Source organism: Varanus komodoensis, unplaced genomic scaffold, assembly GCF_004798865.1.
Source record: "Varanus komodoensis strain SLA01 unplaced genomic scaffold, ASM479886v1 scaffold59_3, whole genome shotgun sequence".
In the NCBI taxonomy this organism is placed as follows: Eukaryota; Metazoa; Chordata; class Lepidosauria; order Squamata; family Varanidae; genus Varanus; species Varanus komodoensis.
This window is the reverse complement of record NW_025336222.1, coordinates 52,701-71,965: the sequence shown is the minus strand read 5'-3', so window position 1 is coordinate 71,965 and position 19,265 is coordinate 52,701. Positions and strand designations below refer to the sequence as shown.

General features: G+C 40.7%; 1 protein-coding gene across 9 annotated transcripts in view; it reads right to left on the bottom strand.

The window, feature by feature from the left end:
• Nucleotides 1–17,260, bottom strand: part of SPATS2 (spermatogenesis associated serine rich 2) — a 40,966-nt gene extending 23,706 nt beyond the window's left edge. For 3 of the 9 annotated variants that reach the window (XM_044449608.1, XM_044449616.1, XM_044449617.1), the window contains exons 1-2: nucleotides 17,130–17,260; nucleotides 8,514–8,787 (exon numbers count right to left, since the gene is read on the bottom strand). In XM_044449608.1, the coding sequence (XP_044305543.1) occupies nucleotides 8,514–8,538 (25 nt within the window). In that variant the 5' untranslated portion in view covers nucleotides 8,539–8,787; nucleotides 17,130–17,260. The other 6 variants (XM_044449610.1, XM_044449609.1, XM_044449613.1 and 3 more) reach the window with 6 other exon arrangements.
• Between the last annotated feature and the right edge of the window lie 2,005 nt (nucleotides 17,261–19,265).

The window sequence follows — 19,265 nt, the reverse complement described above, 5'->3', positions numbered from 1 at the left end:
GAGAGAGAGAGAGAGAGAGAGAGAGAGAGAGAGAGAGAGAGAGAACACTGACCAGCCATGTGAAAGCTCGGACGAGTCACGGCTTGTGATGTCATCATCTAGCACCACCACCATGCACATGGCCCCTATGTGTGCTGTTATATGATGCTGGGGTGATGCTGGAGTGACTTGGCTCACATGCCGACAGAGAGGGGCCCGCTGCGGCACATGTGCCATAGGTTCGCCACCACTAGTCTATAACATGTTTATAATTGAATTTAAATGAATTCCATGAAAATTCACCCCTGGAATACAATACTGACTATTATAGCACATTTCCTTTAGTACAGACTCTGCAGAATAGCAGCCTGGTACATAAACGCATAGGTTAAGATCTTGTCCAACAGAACCCTTCTGGGAGCCAGATTAGTTTTACAAAGTATCAAAATCTGTCTTCTATTTCTTAATATTTGTTGCACAATTTTTCCAGCATCTGTTTTGTCTCCAGGCTTGAAATCAAAATCCACGTATGAAGTAAAAATGCAACACTTCTCTCAAAATCCAATGATAATTTAATAAATATACTTTGTTTTAATAAGTATTGTACTAATCCAATTTTTGTGATTTGAACAGTGCAGGATCTGCTTTTGTTGGCAAATGTTTGCATCAAGCATTTGTGCTGCACAACAACAATCTGGGTTCTCTTTCTTTGTCAAAAAATGATAGGAAAGGCAATTAAAAAGGAATCATGTTCCTCTTCAGGTGCTTAAAAACTCAGCTTGCCTGTTAACAATGACACAGCAGTCTTAGTTTCTGCAAGAGGGAGCATGCTGTTTCAGCGCATGAGGATCCAGCATGCCTCCACAATATGATCAGGGCACTTAAGAGCAGAAAAAGTTAAGAATGCCCATTGTGACTTAAAAAAAGCACAGCATGCAGCAGCTCTTCCTTTGATTAGATGTGACTGATTCCTGACACAGAGTTAACAACCTAAGTACTTCACTATTCACAACTTCTCCCTTTTGGAGAGGCAAAAACATGTGCAAGTTGGTGACAAGTCATGTTGTTCCAGATGACCATTCTGAGCTCAAGCTGAATCCACTGAGCATCCATTGGTGGTGTTCCACCAGCAGAAAGGAACCGCGGGCAGAGATTTCCCCCTCCCTGATGCATCCCCAGCATACTCCAAATTACCTCCAAAATGATAGTGTCTACAACACAAAACATAGCTCCTTGCAAAGGAGCATGTACATCTTCTAGTACTACAGTTAATTCTATCGCATCGATAGGCTCATGCTTGTAATTTCAACAAAGAATGCATTTAAATATAAATCCTCATGAGTGGATAACCTTTAACAGGCTTCAGTTCCGACTTTCCATTGTCAAGTTTAGAGAGCCATTCTAAGGAAGTTATTGGGAACTGGAATGTATTGTCTTCAAGGTTCCTTAGCTTCTTTTGTTCTTGTTGCTAAGTTTTCCACATGAGACTGACTGTAGCACAAACAATTCTCCAAGTGTGCATTTTGCTAAAGTACAACACAAGGTGAGGAGCCTCTCTTGTATTGAAGGTCACATTTACATCATTTGCATGGTACAGCAGGGCTCATCCTGGATTAGATAACCCACCGAGAGCTGCTGTGTCTGCAGAGACCAACCACCATTCAGGGGTTCTGTCATGTAGACCTGGGTTAAACAACCCTCATGGAAGTTATGTTCTGTTGACACTAGCATAACCATGGTTCCCATGATACAACAAACCCAAGTGGGTGTTAAGATACACAAAATGGTGACTACATATACTGCAGCCTCACCATGACTTTAATTACCCACTGTGGGCAGTCACATCACACCTAACCAGTCTGTTTCCTTACTGGAAACCTTCCAGGAGGCACATACCTAGACTGGACATGGAAAAACCACAAATCCTGTATTTGAGCACTCTCCCCTTCACCATTCACATATACTTATTCTTATACACCCCCCGCCCCCTGCCACACACACACAACATGGAGTACGCTTTTTGCAATTCTTTACCATGTGCCACAGGAAGCAAGGCAAATTACCTTCCCCTACTTTGTGTGAGTGTGATTCCAATGGGGCATCTTTCCAATTTTAAGACACAGAAGGCCTGGAGGAATGTTGTCCATGGGGTCACAATGGGTCGGATGCGACTTCGCGACTAGCACCAACAAATGGTATACTAGCTCACTTTGTGATATATGAAGCAGCTCACAACTTCATTTTCAGCCCACAAAGACCATGGCAAGAGACTTCCTTGGTCAGAAGGAGCAGCTGATAATGCATTTTGTTTTCAGTTTGTGAAATTTAAAATGTCTTGTTTGCTTTTACTTCAGATAGAAGTGAATTAGCAGAACTCTTCTTTAAAATATTTGCTTGTACACTTACCACCAAGAAGCATTACTCAGATAGTTACCAGTGCTTTTCCATGGAATTTCTAACTAGTTCTAAGTGGAAGACATAAATTTATGACTAATGTTTTCCTACTACTTAGAATCATTCTGTAATAAGAACAGGCTTACATCTGGACGAAAGCAGTCATAATTCAAATGCATAACTTCTAGTGAAAGGTTTAATTCAGAGCAATATTGACACAAGATATATCATATTTTTCCGTGTATAAGACAATACTTTTTCTTTAAAATGTTTACCTAAAAATGGAGGGGCATCTTATACACGGGGGCCGAGAGGAGAACTGTGGGCATACTTGAGGGGTGGGGGGAGACTGGCACGATCGCACTGGGGGGGGGGCGATGGGCACGGGTGCACTCGAGGGGCAGCAGGCGCATGTGCACAGCAGCAGCAGGCTTGCTCGGAGATGGTAAGAACAGTGGGTGGCATCCTGTACGTGGGGGCATCTTATAGACGGAAAAATACAGTAATATTAGAGGCAAAACTTTTTTGGGGCACTTTTAGATATTTTAACAATTGGTTTCTAAACATTTAATCAACAATTAAGATGGATTATCATGGCAGGCAGCACAACCACCCTGGCCAAACTGGATGATCCAACTGGTATGTGGCTGAGTGGCTTCACCTGCCCTACAGTCTCCTATTGAGTGAGGACGCAGGGCCTGTGAAACGTCCTTTGTGTACTGTATGCTGTGTCAATGTGACATAATTCGCCCTAACTTCTTCCCCAGCATCCAGTAGCCTTATGCCAGGGGTGGGGGTCTTGGACAGGGGTGGGCAGGGCCCACAGAGGGACCCATCACCTCCAGGCAAGATGGGGCATTTCTATAGATTGAGAGGTACCCCAACCCTGCTGTATGGTGTTATGTAACAGGAGTCTTCACTGGAAATTATAAAATATTTTCCAGTATCAATGGGATTTACCCCCAAGTAAGTGTGGATTTTACAGCAAAATCTTCTTACACCAGTAATTTACAAATAATAAAAGGTAGAAATAGCAGAGACTTGTAAGAGTATCATTGTTAGTTCAAAGGGCTGATATTCTTGGGGAGAAAACAACTACTTCCAAAACCTGCTTTTATCAGGGAGACAAAGGGAATTATGGCTAGATGAAAACATTCACTATGAACCCTCTTACTGTCCACCTCCTATATCAACCAGTCTTTCCGGTGTATAAGTGATGTGTGTTGAATCTACCTAGTGGAAACTCAACCACCTACTGTCAGTTTCGTATAAGCACCTCTCATAAGCCACTTTCCAGATTAGGCTCTTGAATGAGATGAAATACTCACCTGACCATTCCCCACAGAGATTATCTGTACTCCCCTAAAGATTATCTGTACAGTGTCTAAGTTAATTCTTTTTAAAATCTCTGAGAGAAATCTGAGCTCCAGATGCTTTTCCGTCCTCATGTGTTCCTTTCAACTAGAATCTACAATTCTAACAGCTGTCAATGCAATTAATCACTATCTTTCAATGTGAAAACTATCACCCATTTTTGTTTGCATTCTTGTATTAAACAATTTATATTGTTCCACATATAAATATACAGTAAAGGAAGGAACTTTATTAACATTACTTTGGATTATGAAATGTTCCCAATTTTTCCAAAAGACTTCCCCAATCCGATGCTCCACAGGCATCTTGGAATACCACTCCCAGGATTCCTGACTACAGGCCATGATGGCTCAGGCTGCTGGGAGCTGAAGTTAAAAGCATCTGGAAGGCACCACTTTGGGGAAAGCTGTTACAGCCAGTTAAAACCCAAACAAGTCAAACCTAATGAGTTAATTTAGGCAGCAGGAATTAGGAGTTTAGTACATGGTTGTCAAGCCCTCTATTATATTTGCATACTATTCTCTCTCTGATGAAATGTACTAACGTAGCCATGCACTTTTATTGTCACAAGCTCTGACAAAGAGTTAGATTAATTGACAGTGATACATTGACTAGTTCATGTCCAGAAAGCAAATATTAGAGCAGAGCTGAGATTTGAGCCAAGATCTCTCACATCTGATGTTCCACTACAATGGGGATGTTCAGATTTATTATATCTGTATTAATGATGCAACAGCCAATCATGGTTTATTCAATCCATGGGGAAGCTCTGCTGCTTGTACTCACCACGTTGAATATGCAATGCTGCATTATGCAAACCTAGCAACTGTGGGTAATATCCAACCTCAGTTAGGGTTGGATGTACAACATGGTGTGGGCAGGCACTTGTTCAAACCCCGACAATGAAACTAACACAATGACATTACCTGAGATATAAATTAAGCTTTGAACTCCTGTTTGGCCAATCAGAGAAACTGCAATTTCCAATTTAGTTTCGAATGTGTTTCTTATTGGTTTCCCTGAATAATAGATAGTTTAAGATTCAGAGGTGGCTGCGTAGATGACTTCAGGAGACTCAACTGTCAGGTAATCATTACCAAACTGTATAGATTTTGCTAGCCCACAAAAAGCTATGATAAAAGGTGATTCCTTCAACATCCTTTCAAGGACCACAGAATGGGTTAAGTAACAATTACTCGAGTAGTACAAAGTAATACATTTTGTTGAGTGACTATTGCTAAACTGATGATGCTAATTTCCAGATTAGTTATGCAGCCTCCAATAAAAGTAATTTAATATTTTGAACACTGCCCTAAAAAATAAAGGTACTATCTGACTAGCTTCAGTTTGAGATAAATCCTTGAGTACATATGAGCCAAGAAGCCAGCTTATCCTTAGACTTGACAAATGGCATCTCCTTTAAGATTCTAGAACAAAGCAGCCATTTTGCCAAAACAGTTTCTAGAAAGCAGTATCAAGACAACACAAATCATCCTCACAGTGTTTTTGAGTTGTTCACACCTGAACAGTTCATACCTGGCAAGCACCAGGGCCTGCTGCCCTCAAAGCACTATAGCAGCACTTGAGGCAGCTGGCATGGGCTTCCCTCCCTCCCTGCTTATAAGCCCTTCCACGTTCATAACCATTTCTCCCTTATTTATTTATTTAGCAAGGCAAGATAGCAAAAGTAAACTGTCAGGTCCCTTTAAATTGTCCAACCAACATCTTGGAGGGGTTACACATTGTGCACACAAAAAAGGCTTGCTAAGCAACTAAGTAAGCGTGACAATAGTTTTTCTTTTGTTAATACAGCTGTTTATTTTATTATTTGATTTGTATGCTGCTTTTTTCTTAAGAACTCAAAGTGGCTTATATCGTGCTCCTCCTCCTGCTCTCAATCTTATCCTCACAACAGCAGTCCTGTGAGGTAGATTGGGTTGAGAGTCTGTGACTGGCCCAAAGTCAGCCAAGTTGGCTAGATGGGTCATTTGCATGTACACAATTATTTGGATCTCAAGACTTAGCTGAAGCAATGTCCAGGAACAGCAAGTACTCAAGCTAGATGTTGCCCCAGCTGAAGCTCAAAATTTATTCTTCCACCCCCACCTCGGTTTCTCTTGACAAATTGTGAAAGGTGAGCTGTGAAGCAAAACCAGATATACAAGGGATTGTTGGGGGAGAATGGGGTGGTTTGGTTGCTTTATACCCCCTTCCAAGCAAATTATCATCTTTTTTGTTTTCCCTGTTTAGTACCCACTGAAGAGCAAATTCTGCACTTGGTCATGAGCCTCTAGAGCCTCCAGAAAAATGCAGAAGGGCACCCCTCTTTTTTCAAGGGAAAAAGAGTTTGATAGCTAGCTGTCAAAACTTTGAGCCTCTTCAAAAAGGTGGCTTTGAGTAGGAATTGGGTGGGTTTGAACTGGGACATACTTCTGCATCAGAAGCAAGCTTGTTATTCTTTATATTTGAAAACGTAGGTGCTAGTTATGAAAAGTCCACAATCATCACATAAGTCAGGCCCACTCACAATAAATCTTTGTCAGAAAGCAGAATGGTAAAAAAAAATATCCCACAAATAACCAGTATTTTGAATATAAAAGCAAAATAATTGGGAGACTATTTATTGGATCTTGAAAAATGCAAGATATTATAAGTGAATTTGTCCCCAGTTTCTCTGAAACAATGTTGTATGCTTCACACAAATACTGCAGTGACTCATTCATTTTATGAAAAAGGTAAAGAAAAACACACACTTTAACCAAACTCCACACTTTTCAAACATTTGGAGAGAAGCTTCCTGATAAATTCTGTCCCCAAAATACTGACATCTTGTCTGTCAAGACAAAGCTCAAGGGAGACCAAGCTGAAAAATAGCAATATGTTATAAGACTATATTCTGCTGTTAAGTGTGAAAGGCTTAAACTATGACTTGTGGCTTGAGAGGAGTTCTGCAATGTTGGTAAATTTTTACCAACTGGCTGAGGACAGTAAAATTTAACATAATTCATTCATTTTCAGTAATATACAATATTATTTTAAACAAGCCTACATTTCAATTTTTTCCAATGGACTTGGGATCTTTTGGTTTAAATGATTTAAAATATTCAGGGTCAATTCTTTTGTTGGCATTTAATAATTTGATGAATTGGGTACCTTAAAAAAAAAGACCTATTCTACCACCCCTTCTGCCAGAAAATGTGTGTTGCACAGACACCGTCAAAGCCCTTCTAGAAATTCAGTATTTTATCCTGCCCATTCCTCTTTCTCTCCAAAATACATGTGCTGTAATTCATTTTTGCAGTTTGCTGGGTGAGGTCTAACTATTCCACAAGTCTTGTGCCTGTGTACAAGCACAATAAGAAAATACAAAATTGCATCAGCATGCCGATAACCTAAGAATATACTTTACTAAATCAACAATGCTTCATGCTTGCTTTCTCTTCCAGACATTACAACACAGCCCATTAATGCAACTATAAATAAGCTTTGTAGTAGAACGGAAAACAGGGCAAATGGGATCCAAGTATCTGCTCTAAGATGAAGGGCCACAAACATTTCCATGGGATACACATTACAACAATGTGGCTAATGGAACAAGGCATTTAATAGTCTCTATTTTAACAGGGTTTATAAAATAGAGCCAAATTAAAGCTGGCAACAGAAGTAGGAGGTAGTAGATAGATTGAAATTTATGGCACAACAGCAGTTAAGCCAAGTTACACCACATGCCACAACTGGCGCAAACACAGGAAAATTCTGTCAGCAGCAACTTTTTCCTCAATAATCCAAACTATCTTTAAAAGAGGGCAGCCAGCTAACGAAGATCAAGAATGCAAACAAAACCTGAAGCACCTGAATTTTCCATAGTGTCAACACAGAAGCCCCCCAGCACTGCCTCCTGAAATCATCCCTCCAAGGAAGGGTCAGAGGCACTTGTAAAACAGTGCCTCTAAGTTCCATCTCAGCCAGCTGACCAAGACTAATGGTATCTACAAGCTGCTAAGAGGCCTAAGACAACAGGGAGACATGCCCCCATCTAGTTCCTGGTGTAGATTGTCCAATAAGGCTATATGTGATCTGAAACAAAGTGCAGGTAGTCATGCATGTAGGCAAATCATGAGTACAATCCTTATTGGGCTTATGCTGCCAAACATAAACATCTTAGAGCAATTATAATTAAAGCAAGAGTCTCAGAATTGGAAGGGGGCTGAAAGGTAATTGGATCCAATCCCCTGTTCAGTGTAGGAGTCAAGTCTCCCATCCGGATTCCAGCCAGGCCTGACCCTGCTTAGCTTCCAAGGTTAGGCAGAATCAGAAAGACACAGGCATCCCTGAGGAAACAGATACTTTCCAGAAAGACATTAGCTTCTCTGTAACCAATCCAGAAGTAGTATGCATTTGCCAAACAGGCCAAGGGAAAGAGTGCCAACCCACTGCCAATTGTTGGTATTGAGACTCATGAAGCAAATTGGATTATTTCATGTACTCTGGTTAAATTCCTAACACTAACAATCTACTTGAGATCCCCAAGGTTTTTTGGTCCAGAAATTAATTAAAAGATTACAAATTTGATACTAAGTTTGAGAAAAATTTCAGAGTTTCATTGTTATATATACACTTGAGGAAACCACTTGAGAATCCCCAGTTCAGTGAGATTATCTTCTGACTATCCCGCCACCAAAAAACACTTTAACCGGAATTTACATATTACTCTTTTACTGTTTGTAATTACTATTACTTTACTATTTGTTCAACCTGCACATTACCTTTTTGGTTTTGCTTCTTAGACATAATAGCTTGTCTGTATTTAATGACTGATGACACAGCAAAGAATCCGTTTCCTCAAATACCAGGTGTAATTCAAGCACTGCTTAGCATCAAGTTTGAAATCACAAAATACTTGCTTGAAGACAGCAATCCCACAGGCTCCAAAAACAACAGAATAGTTGCTAAAATTCCTACTAGAGACTAGAGATCACTGTAGATCCTTCTTCTTAGCACAAACTTCTGTCAGCAGTTCATGATGGTATGTTTCAGATTCTGAAAAAGTAAATGTAGAAGAGGTCAGTTTACTAGCATGGCAGCACATTCTTGCTTCTGTGCAAGAGCACTCCTTAAAACCTTGGGGTTGTCTTTTGAAGTCTATTCATGGGCAGAAAAAAGGATCAAGAAAAAGGCATCTATATACTCAGTAAAATAGCTAGCGGACTTTGACCTGCCTTTTAAACAGCTTGCAGTTCCAGAACTGGAACTAGTTCATTGTGATATAACAACTTTTTAAAGTATAGAAGTGTTAGAATTAGGCAACAGCAGAAGCACCACTGCGTGTTCCTGGTACTATAAAGCTGCAATCCTATTGTGATGATTGTAAGCCCTCGAAATCAGGAGTTTACACTCATCCTATATAAGGTGAAAGATACAGTGGAGGTGATCTTCACTTCCGTGCCCTTTTACCCTGCATTTATGCTAGAAGGGTGCAACAGGGGAATGGGAAGGAAGCTGGGGAGATCTCAGGATAACACATATTCTGGCTTCTCCAATCTCCTCCCCTCACTCCCTACTGGAACACTCCCTCCCCCCCAGGTCACTTTCTCAACCTCAGAGAACAGCCAGCACTTTTCTTTCCATGCTTGCTGTTGGGAGAGGGGGGCAGAAGACAAGAGTTCCAATTCTCAACTCAGAAGTCTGAGTGTTATCTCTGAACTCAGATCTAGGGATCTGAAATATCTTATGACCCCTAAGATGCTGGCAAAGAGCCATACTCCTCAAGTTTATTAATTGCCGAGGACTTTATTAAACAATTACTGAAATGTGAGAAATGCTGTAAAAGTCTGTATCAGATTTAGCAATACTACACAATAGAAAAGGCAGCAAGTCATGCCATGCTCAATTTTGGAAGGCATTTTCTAACCTCGTATGTTTCAGATTTTATAAAAACTTTTTTTTGTTTAAAATGTCATTGCTCTATTGTCTTTGCAGTTGCAAGCTGTAACATTACCATGTAAGACAAGAGGTGAAATGGAAAACAGTAAAGTGCTGCTCTTTTCCCTGTGGCTTAAAGGTTTACAGACCTTTTAAAAAAGCAACTTCAAATTCCGTTTAAGACTAATCAAAACCAAAACACAGAATTGATCAAAACGTGCTTTTGATGATATAGTCGAATGCAGGATTGTGCTGAATGGGCTGAGATTAACTTGCACAATAACTAGGTGTACTGCTATTGACACACTGTGGACCAGAGATGGGAAATGTGTGGCCCTTCAGATGTTTGACTGTGACTTCCACAGCCAGTGATGAGGTATGATGGGAATTGTACTTTAACAACAACGTGGGGCTGTTTATTCCCCACTGCAGCTATAAATCTTCCACAACTGCTTAAATTATAAGCCATACTGAGTGAGCAGAACAAAACTTGTGAGAAAAAGGAACATGATTCCCCAGTTTCTTTTGTGTTTTCATCATTCTTTACTCACAGAGGGCAATATTTTGAAGAGGAGAGCCTCCTTTACCCATGCACAATTCAGAATGTTCGGTTCTCCATAGAATGCTGGAAAATCTGCATTCAAAATTACATGGAGTCTCCATGGATACTAGAAGATCACCCCTGCAGAATGCCACCTTCTACAAGCAGAGGGTGCTGGAATTGTGAGAGCAAGGGCTGGAGCTACCTCACCTTATGTTTACTTACTTAAAACCATAGAAACAGAGGGAGTGAGAAGGGGCCTCCCAGGCCATCTAGTCTAATTCCCGGTTCCAGGTGGCTCTGCTCATGACATGCCTACCATTTGCATGTCAACTAAGAGCATCCCACACCTGTTATTGCTCAATCTCAGGTGGCAGAATGCCACTTGTCCCTCTAAGAAGTTGGATGTTTAATACTGTCTGAATATGGCTACATTTTGGTGGGTGGGTGGAAGGAAAGCAAGGGACAGCCTGGACAAACAGACCCTCTAACCACACACTGCTTTACAGATAATCAGTCTCTTATGAGCTCCTAAAGGAAAATTATTATTATTATTATTATTATTATTATTATTATTATTATTATTATTATTGGCTTCCTACCATGCAAAGGAAATTGGCAATTAAATTAAGCCAATGATCCTCTAGCTCTAGTTTCGAATACAGAGATGCATGCCAACCATGGGCAATATTCAATAAGGCCACTGTACTTATACAATTGATGTAACACTAGCACAAGTAACTTCTAGTGCTACTAGTGTAGGTAAGCATGTTGGAGAGTCCAGGTAAATTTGTTACACCAGTTTACACTGTTGGCATTGCACTAGACATCACTTATACTAGCATTACACCAACTGCCTAAGTGCAGCAGACATGTTAGATACTGGCCTGTGCCTGAATAAAATTAATTCCTGTAAAAGATACTAAAGAAAATAATGTGCAAAAACACAAATAACATGCTTTATTCTTCATTAACATATTGACAGTTTAGCTGAAACATCTTTCATTTATACTTGAGTGAAGTGCCTACCATTTTAACACAAAGGTTATCTTCAATAATATATATAAGTCTGGCAAAGTTTTTAGGAAGTATTCCCCCAAAGTTTACGAAGTCTAGCAAACACTGCAAAGCTTAACAGCTGGTAATAGGACCAAAATTAACAGATTCAGATCCTAAAAGTATTATTCAAATACTATGACTTAAAGTTATATATTCCATTAAAAAAAACCCTTCATTTTTAACTCTACTAGGTATAGAATGCAATGAACAGAGCTAACCAGCTGCAAATACTAGTCAGGCATCACTGTGCTTTCAAATAGTTATTTTTCAGTCTCAGTGGCTAACATTCCCTAGGTCAAAATTTGCTTCTTTCAGAAGAATACAGTGTCCATGATGTGTTTTTAAACTATATGAAAAAAGCAGGTGCAAAGACTGTTCAGGCAACATTTCCACTGCCAGTACAACAGATGTTTTATTTAAATGTTGTGTGCTGGCACAACTATCCTCTAGAAATTCCCCAGATCTGGTTTAAGCATGGCCTATACTTGAAAAAGGATAGCTACTGCGTCAATTCTTTCAGCCCCTTTTAAAACAATTGTCTTAAAAGGGGCTAGGGGAATCATAACAAAATAACTGCTGCAAGGGTCTACAAGCTGATCGCTGCCCATGAATAACTACTCTGAAACCAAGTAGCACTCTAACCATACAAGTGTTATGTCGAAGCAGGACTGCTTCACATAGCCACCTGCCTCACAATCAGGCCCTGCTTTATCTAGCCAAAAGCCATTTTCTTAAATTATTTTTAAGGTTCTTATCTTGGTCAAAGGCACAGAAAGCTCCAGGAATTGGGTAGTATAGAAATGTAATAAAGTCAATGAAATGTACATTTATGCTGTCATAAAGAAAAATGAAGTGTGTGCTTCATTGTCCTATTGAAACCACCGGGAATAAGAAATGCTTCATTTCTGGTGTGGCATTCTATCTATATTTGTCCTCGCATCAGTTTGTTTGATTATCATAACAACTTGCATTAACTCCCTTTCCCATCTACGAGTGAGCAGAACCTCAAACTTTTCCATTATATGGGATTTTAATAACTTAGTATTCTCCAATGAAAATTTAAAAACATGGCAAAATTATTTTAAAGTCATAATGCTGGCAAAGTAGGGAAACACATGGGAGGCAAGCAGAAAGGGTGGTGTCCAACTATTCATTTACCATATATGACCAATAACGGCAGCCAGAAATTTAGGAAATAGTGACTGGGCTTCCACAGCACAACATACTCACTTCAGGTTATAAGTGAAGGGGCATCAAGAGAACCTGTTATGGCTTATTAGATGGCTTGTACGCCCTCAACAAGTTATGGCTTGTAGTTGTGTTTGACCCCTGATGGTTTGTTGGGTCATCTCAACCTGGATGATATGATCCTTTGGGGATCAAGTACAACTACAAGAGAAAATTCCATTGTTGCTCTTACCAAGCAGCTCTGGGTGAGTGCTGCTGACAGGTTCCCCCAAATGGCCAAACAGAAGTGGCTGCCAGAGGCTTCCTGCTGAGGAGTGACCAGGAGTGAAGTTCCATTTTGTCAACTCTCTGGTAGGCTTAGCAGAACATAGCTTGACTCTCCCCTTCTGGTGCTGTTTCGGAGAGGCTGCAGCACCTGATGGGAAGAGCCGCATTCTGCAAAAGGACAGTGCTGCTGTTGAGAGAAGTACCACCACCAGCAGCAGCTTGTGAGCTGCATTCACAACTCAAGGTGAGGGCTGTCAGCAATCCTTGCTCCCTCACTTGCCACCTCATCACCCAGGTCAACAAATGCCAGTGGGGGCAGGGGAGGAGGGGAGGAAGTTCAGAGTCCCAAGGTATACTACAAGTGGACTGAGGGAGAAGGAAGGGACAGTGGGTTACTCCCCACCCACAATGCACTAAATGGTTTCATGTCAGGTGTATCAGGGTACCATGACTTACAAACCAGAATAGAGCAGTCTGGCTTAACATCTTGTGCAAAACCAGCCACTTCATGATCTCCCTTGTGGCAGAAAACAGGAAATAATTTACATTATTAGCTTCAAATCACACCTTTCCTTGAAAAAAGGACCTAAAGTTTAAAGTCATCAACTTGCAGAAAGTAAATTGGCCAATTTAGAACACATGCTTTTTGGAATGATGCTCTTCACTTCAGAATCATTCAGAAAGCGCTGGTTGTTTCTGCTTTCTTGGTGGCTCTGAAGTTCTGGACAACTACAGACAGATTAACACCCACTCTTGGACTATGCTGTACTGAACTAAGGGGGAACAAAGCACTTCCGAAACATGGTATTTTCCCTTTACCACTAACAGAGCAATCTGTCACATATCTACTCTGGATAATCTATAGAAAGGATCCTGATTATTTTTTATTTTTAAATGTTTTGATGTTGTTTTATGTTATTCACTGACAAGATAAAGAGAGGCAAAATGACATACAGACTAAACTCCAGACTGACCATGTGAGCTATTATAAATACAAAAATAATGCTGGCTACATATGGTGTTATATACTTACTCAGTAAAACCTTAAACACTTGCAAAAACAAACATGCTCAAGATTTAAATATTTTCTTTCCCAAAATTTAAGGGAAACAAAATCTGGAGAAGAGCAAATGAAAAAAATATAAATTTATAACCAACTAAGCAGAGATGAAGGTAAAGAAATGAAAATGATGCATGAACATGTTTTCTTGGTAAGCTAAAACAAGCAAAAATGGCATTTGAAGGAATACTATATTAAAGCATGAGGAAGAGCCCACTTCTGTAAGAACTATTTCACAAAGAGATCTGGAAGCAAACAATTAAAAAGAAACAAAATATTTAAAAGTACTTTTTGATGTTATCAAACACCCAAGATAGGAAGTATTACAGGATGTAAATAATAAATGTAAAAGAAATCTTAAGCATAATAAAACACTTCTGAAACATATTTAAAATTATTTACTGATATGTCTGGTTTCACTATCCACAAACCTAAACATTTTCTAGTACACCTATTTCAATCATAAGAAAATAAGAAGAGCCATACTGGATCAAACTGAAGGCCCATCTAGTCCATATTCCAAGGGCTGTCACAGCATAGCTTTATATAAGAGCAATATGATATTGGAAGTTTTATTTGTAATTCCTTTTGTAATACTACCCAGCATAGAATTTGTGTTTTCCACAGCAGCCACATACAAGGCTGAAATTTCCATTAAGCTGACCATGTAACCCCCAAAATCTCTTTCTTGATTAGTCACCAGGAACTCAGATTCTATCAGCATATATGCAAACTGGGAATTTTTTGCCCCAAGGTGCAGCATTTCACACTTGCTTACCCTGAAGTACTCCAGAAGAAGATAAGAACTGCAGTTGGTTGCCCAGAAGCAATTTTCTTGCCACAGGCAACTGGCTAAGAGGCTATTTAGAAATCTGCTCTTCTATTATTAAATGAGGAAACTGACTTTTATTATCAGATGAAACAGCCTTATTGAAGTGTGACTTGAAGAGTTAGAAACAAAGTGGAGTTTGTTAGCTTTAATTAAAATGCAAAATACCTCAGTGGAATAGATTAAGTCAGGGCAGATTTTGTGCTGAGAATGCACTCTGATATTCATAGTTTGAAGAGACAAAACAGTTTTATTGCTAAATCTAAGGAGATCTGGCTCCAAGCACATCAGGATTGTGCAAGTCTGCAAGATCATCCTATACAAGCCTCTCTACATTTCAGGTGAGGAGTAAGGCTGAGCTGCAACCAAAGGGAGAGGTAAATATGCCTGAACAGTAAAGTGCACTTATCAGTCAGTTAAGGAAAGAAATAGCTTAACTGTTGCTTTCTCCTTTCCCATCCCTAAAAAAATCTAAGCAGCAAAAAGTGCTAAAGTTTGCTGATATTTAACTTATACTTGATACTTTGAAAAGATTGTTTAAGGAAACCATGAACCAAAAAACCATGGTACCTCAGTAAAAGGATCTGAAGCAATTGCTGGCCAGTCTTTCTCTGGAAGAAAGGATAGCAAGAACTTTTGTTAAATGTAAGAAGAAAGATGAGTGGTTGAAAAAGACTAATAGGACAATGCATTCAAGTTTCTAATGAGATAGAATTAGAATGGATCTAATGGATCTGTTGTAATTCTAAATTAGTAGCAAAATAATATTTGTATGTTATTGCTAGTTGCTAGTTGAAAGCGAGTTTGAAACAGTATGCTTACCATCACCAATCAGTACAGAGAGCGTCGACTGTTAGGCCGCATAGAAATCAATGAAAGAAAAAGAAAGAAAGAACATGTCTATTACCTTTAAGACATTTCTTTCATTCTGGAATTTTGTAGGAAGATTTCTTTCCCCTCCAAGTCTGAACAACACCTATATTATGCAGCAGCATCTGGAGCTAATTGGCTTTTGAGTACAGTAGTCCCTTACCAAGCTATTTTAGTCTTGTTGATCACATACATAAAGATCTCAGCAAGGTGCACAACTTACAATTATTCTCAAGCACACAGTTCACAAGATACTAGGTTTACCACAAATAGCAAATGCCCAAGAGGACAAAGATGTTTTCTCCAAGTTATGCATCATGTCTTGGTAGTCAAGAAACTTGGCAGTTTCTATTATTCAGAGATGATCAACCATACTTAAAAGTTAAAAATTTCAGATCATCATTTGCACAGCTTAATTTTTCACCATACTTAAGGTATAAGTCTGAACTTTCTCAGATATTTTTTATTGCATTTGAAGGTTTGAAATACAACTTTTCTTTAAAAAAAAAAAGAAAAGCAAAAGGTAATGTACAATTAAATTTGAGGTGTTTCCCCAATCCTATCACTTGCAGCATGATCAAGCAATTATTGTGTATTCCAAGCAACAAGACCTTTCCTGACCACAACATCCATCATTAAGACACTCCCCACCCCTGGTACCATGCTGCCTGTTGCCCTTTTCCATCTAATTCATGTTTCTTTCCCAGTCATTATGAATAAACCATAACCCCCCCCCCTTCATCTTTCAAACATTTCCATTCCGGTTAAGGAAACATTCCTACCTATTTCGTAATAGAAGTAATTCATTCCAGCAGTAAAGCACCTCACTTTTGTACAGTACAAATTATCATTTCCAGAAAAAGAAAACTGCTCCTTCCTCCCGAGTTGACCGTTTTCAAACACTTTACCGCTGGTGGTCAACGCAACAAGGAGCAAAACGAGCAGCAAACCAAGGTATGCTGCTAGTGCAAAGCCTCCAAACCTTGGCTGGACCACCTCCTCTCGTCAGCCTTCATGTTCTATACCGTCACAGTATGCCGCTTTCGCACTCCATCATTCCCATCCGCTTCATTTCGGGTGGTAGGAAGAGGCGCTAAGGCCCAAGCCAAACCCAGAACACGCCCCTCTGGCCTGGAAGCCTAATTCCCAAGACTAGGGACTCCCTCCGCTCAGTCAATGGCAACAGCAAAATGCACTCTGGACATGTTCAGGGGCACTTTCGCGCCTAGACAGACACCCTTATTGCACATATCCCGGGAATAAAAAAGATACCAGGGATGAACCACAGTGAGCCCCGCTGCCGCCGCCGCCTGCGAAACCCCCCTCCCCCGGCTCTTCGCTCCCAAGCCTCAATTCGCTCACTTCAGAATCCGGCTTCTCCTTCCTCCTCCATCCCTTTCACCACCCAAGGGCTCTTCTCAGCTTGGGGCCCCCTCTCCGTCCGCACCCCCAGAGCCTCACCTAGTTCCCAGGCGCACCCCTTCCCACTCCTCGAGGAGACCCCAGTCACGGCTGTCGCAACAACCGACCCCCGCCCCCTTTACCTCAGGCCGCAGCCGCCGCAAAGCACCGGAGAAACGAGCCCCGCCCACCAGCAGGCGAAGCCCAGAGAGAAAGAGAGAGAAAGCTGCGAAGGGAACACGAACCTCGCAGCCAATTGGGCAGCGGGAGCCGCTCTTCCTCAGCCAATGGAACAGGTCTCTGGCTTAAGCCAATGGAGCCAACGGAGAAGCGAGCTCTCGCCCACCCACCGCCTCCCACGAGACTGAAGACTGAGTTCGGCTCGAGAACAACGGAACCACTCTAGCTACTGAAACCCCTCGCCCGCTACCCAATCGGCCTCGCTGTGGAGATTAGCCAATCCAATAAAAGAATGAGATTGCTTTCGGGTGAATCGTCACGGCCCTAAGCCAATCGCCAAAGCCGCAGAACTTGAACCAATCCAGGTGCGTAAAGCGTGGCAAGAAGGTGCGCTCGCCCAATCACGAAGCGCCCAGGAACAATAGCTCAAAAGCCCCCCTCCTTTTTTTCTACCGCTTCGGCCAAGGAAGAAGGAAATGTCCTGAAGGAAGGCGACGGTGCTCGAAGGGGGAATTGCTCGGGGTACTGAGAGATTGGCGCCACTTTCCCTGTCCCCGTTTCGGCACTTGCGTTTGGGGACTGACTTCTCATCTTCCTATCCTTAGACATCCTTTCCCGAAACGTAGACGTAGCAGATAACAACTCAATAGGTGAAGCTAAGCCTGCATTTCTATGATAGGAAAAGTGGTTTTCTGCCTTTTGTGCATTTGTAAAGGCTAAGGAACCCTGCCAGAGCAGGAGAATTGCAATGCTGTTCAGCAATCAAAATTCTTCAGGCTGTTAGGGCAGGCCTACGATCCCTGTCATCCCTCACCGTAGGCTATGCTGGTTAGGGCTGTATGATAAAGCATCTGGAGGGCCCCATGTTGCTCACGTCTGTATTAGTGATTTCTCCAAGCCTTCCTTATATTTTTAAGTGCTCCCTACTCCTATGTCGAGTTGGGAATTCAGAACAGAAGTACTTTGGGATCCAGTTTTAACCCACTAACGATTAGAAAGGGTTGTCAATATATTCTGATAAAAGAAGTCTAGAAATAGGCGGATTATTCATACACAGAGCCTATCTTACCAATTATATGTATTTCTACATATTTCCAAGCTCTATCTGTGAAACTGTAAAAGTTTTCTTAGCTGAGCTGTGGTGAAGCTGGGGTGAAGCTGGGTTCACGTTAAGAATATGAACATGCACAAACCGAAATCATCCTCAGATTTTTATTTTTTTTTAATTTTGGAGCATCCCTCTTCCAGATCCGGAGGCGCTCTATATGATGTGGATTTGAGCCCAGCGCCCCAAACCTAATGCCATTTTTTTGTCCACAGAATTTACAAGGCTATTGCTTCTCTGAAACATATTTATGTACTCCCACTTTTAGTTTCTGTGTTCAAATTTCCTTTTAGGGTCATTTCCCCCAAGCATTTTTTATTATTAATCTGGAGTTTCATTCATCCATTCATTCATTTCAGCAGCTCGGTAGTGACACCTGCTGGGTCTAGAAGGACTTACTAGTAATCCAAACCAAAAACTCCCGTGAAATTTAACGGTTGCACCAAAATGCTTAATCCAGACATCCAAGAATAACAATCTAGGAAGATTTTAAGGAAAGTTAGACAATAGATGGACATGTCATGTTTAGTTAGTAAATCAAGGTTTGGAATATATGGCCTGCTAAGGTTTTCCATGTGCTCTGACAGTCTTCCCCAACTTTGTGCCTTCCAGCTGCTTTGGACTACAACTTTCATCATCCCAAGGCAGCAAGGCCAATGGCTGCAAAGCACCAAGATGGAGACAGCTGTGCTATGCCATAGAACAAGACATGATGTTATAATAAGATTATAATACTCTGTGTTGAAAAACATGAAATGCTGGTCTTCTGGGAAGTAGACTACCAGCAATAATGGTTTCTCTATATTGACCCAAGAGGATTTTTTCCACTTAGTTTTAGTTTATAAGGCCTTAAAAACACACACATAGGAAGTTATGCTGCTAGGGATTTAGAAAGAATCTCAATGAAATATAAAGAAACCCAAGATGCAAATTTATGCACACTTACGTCAAAGTAAGCCTTACTGGATTCAGTGGACTGTACTTCTGAGTAGACATGTGCAGAATTACTGAGCCACAGCCCAGGTTGTTTGTTTGTTTATGAATGTGTATCATTTTCAGTACAAAAGCTCTAATGTGGTGTACAAATACACCACTA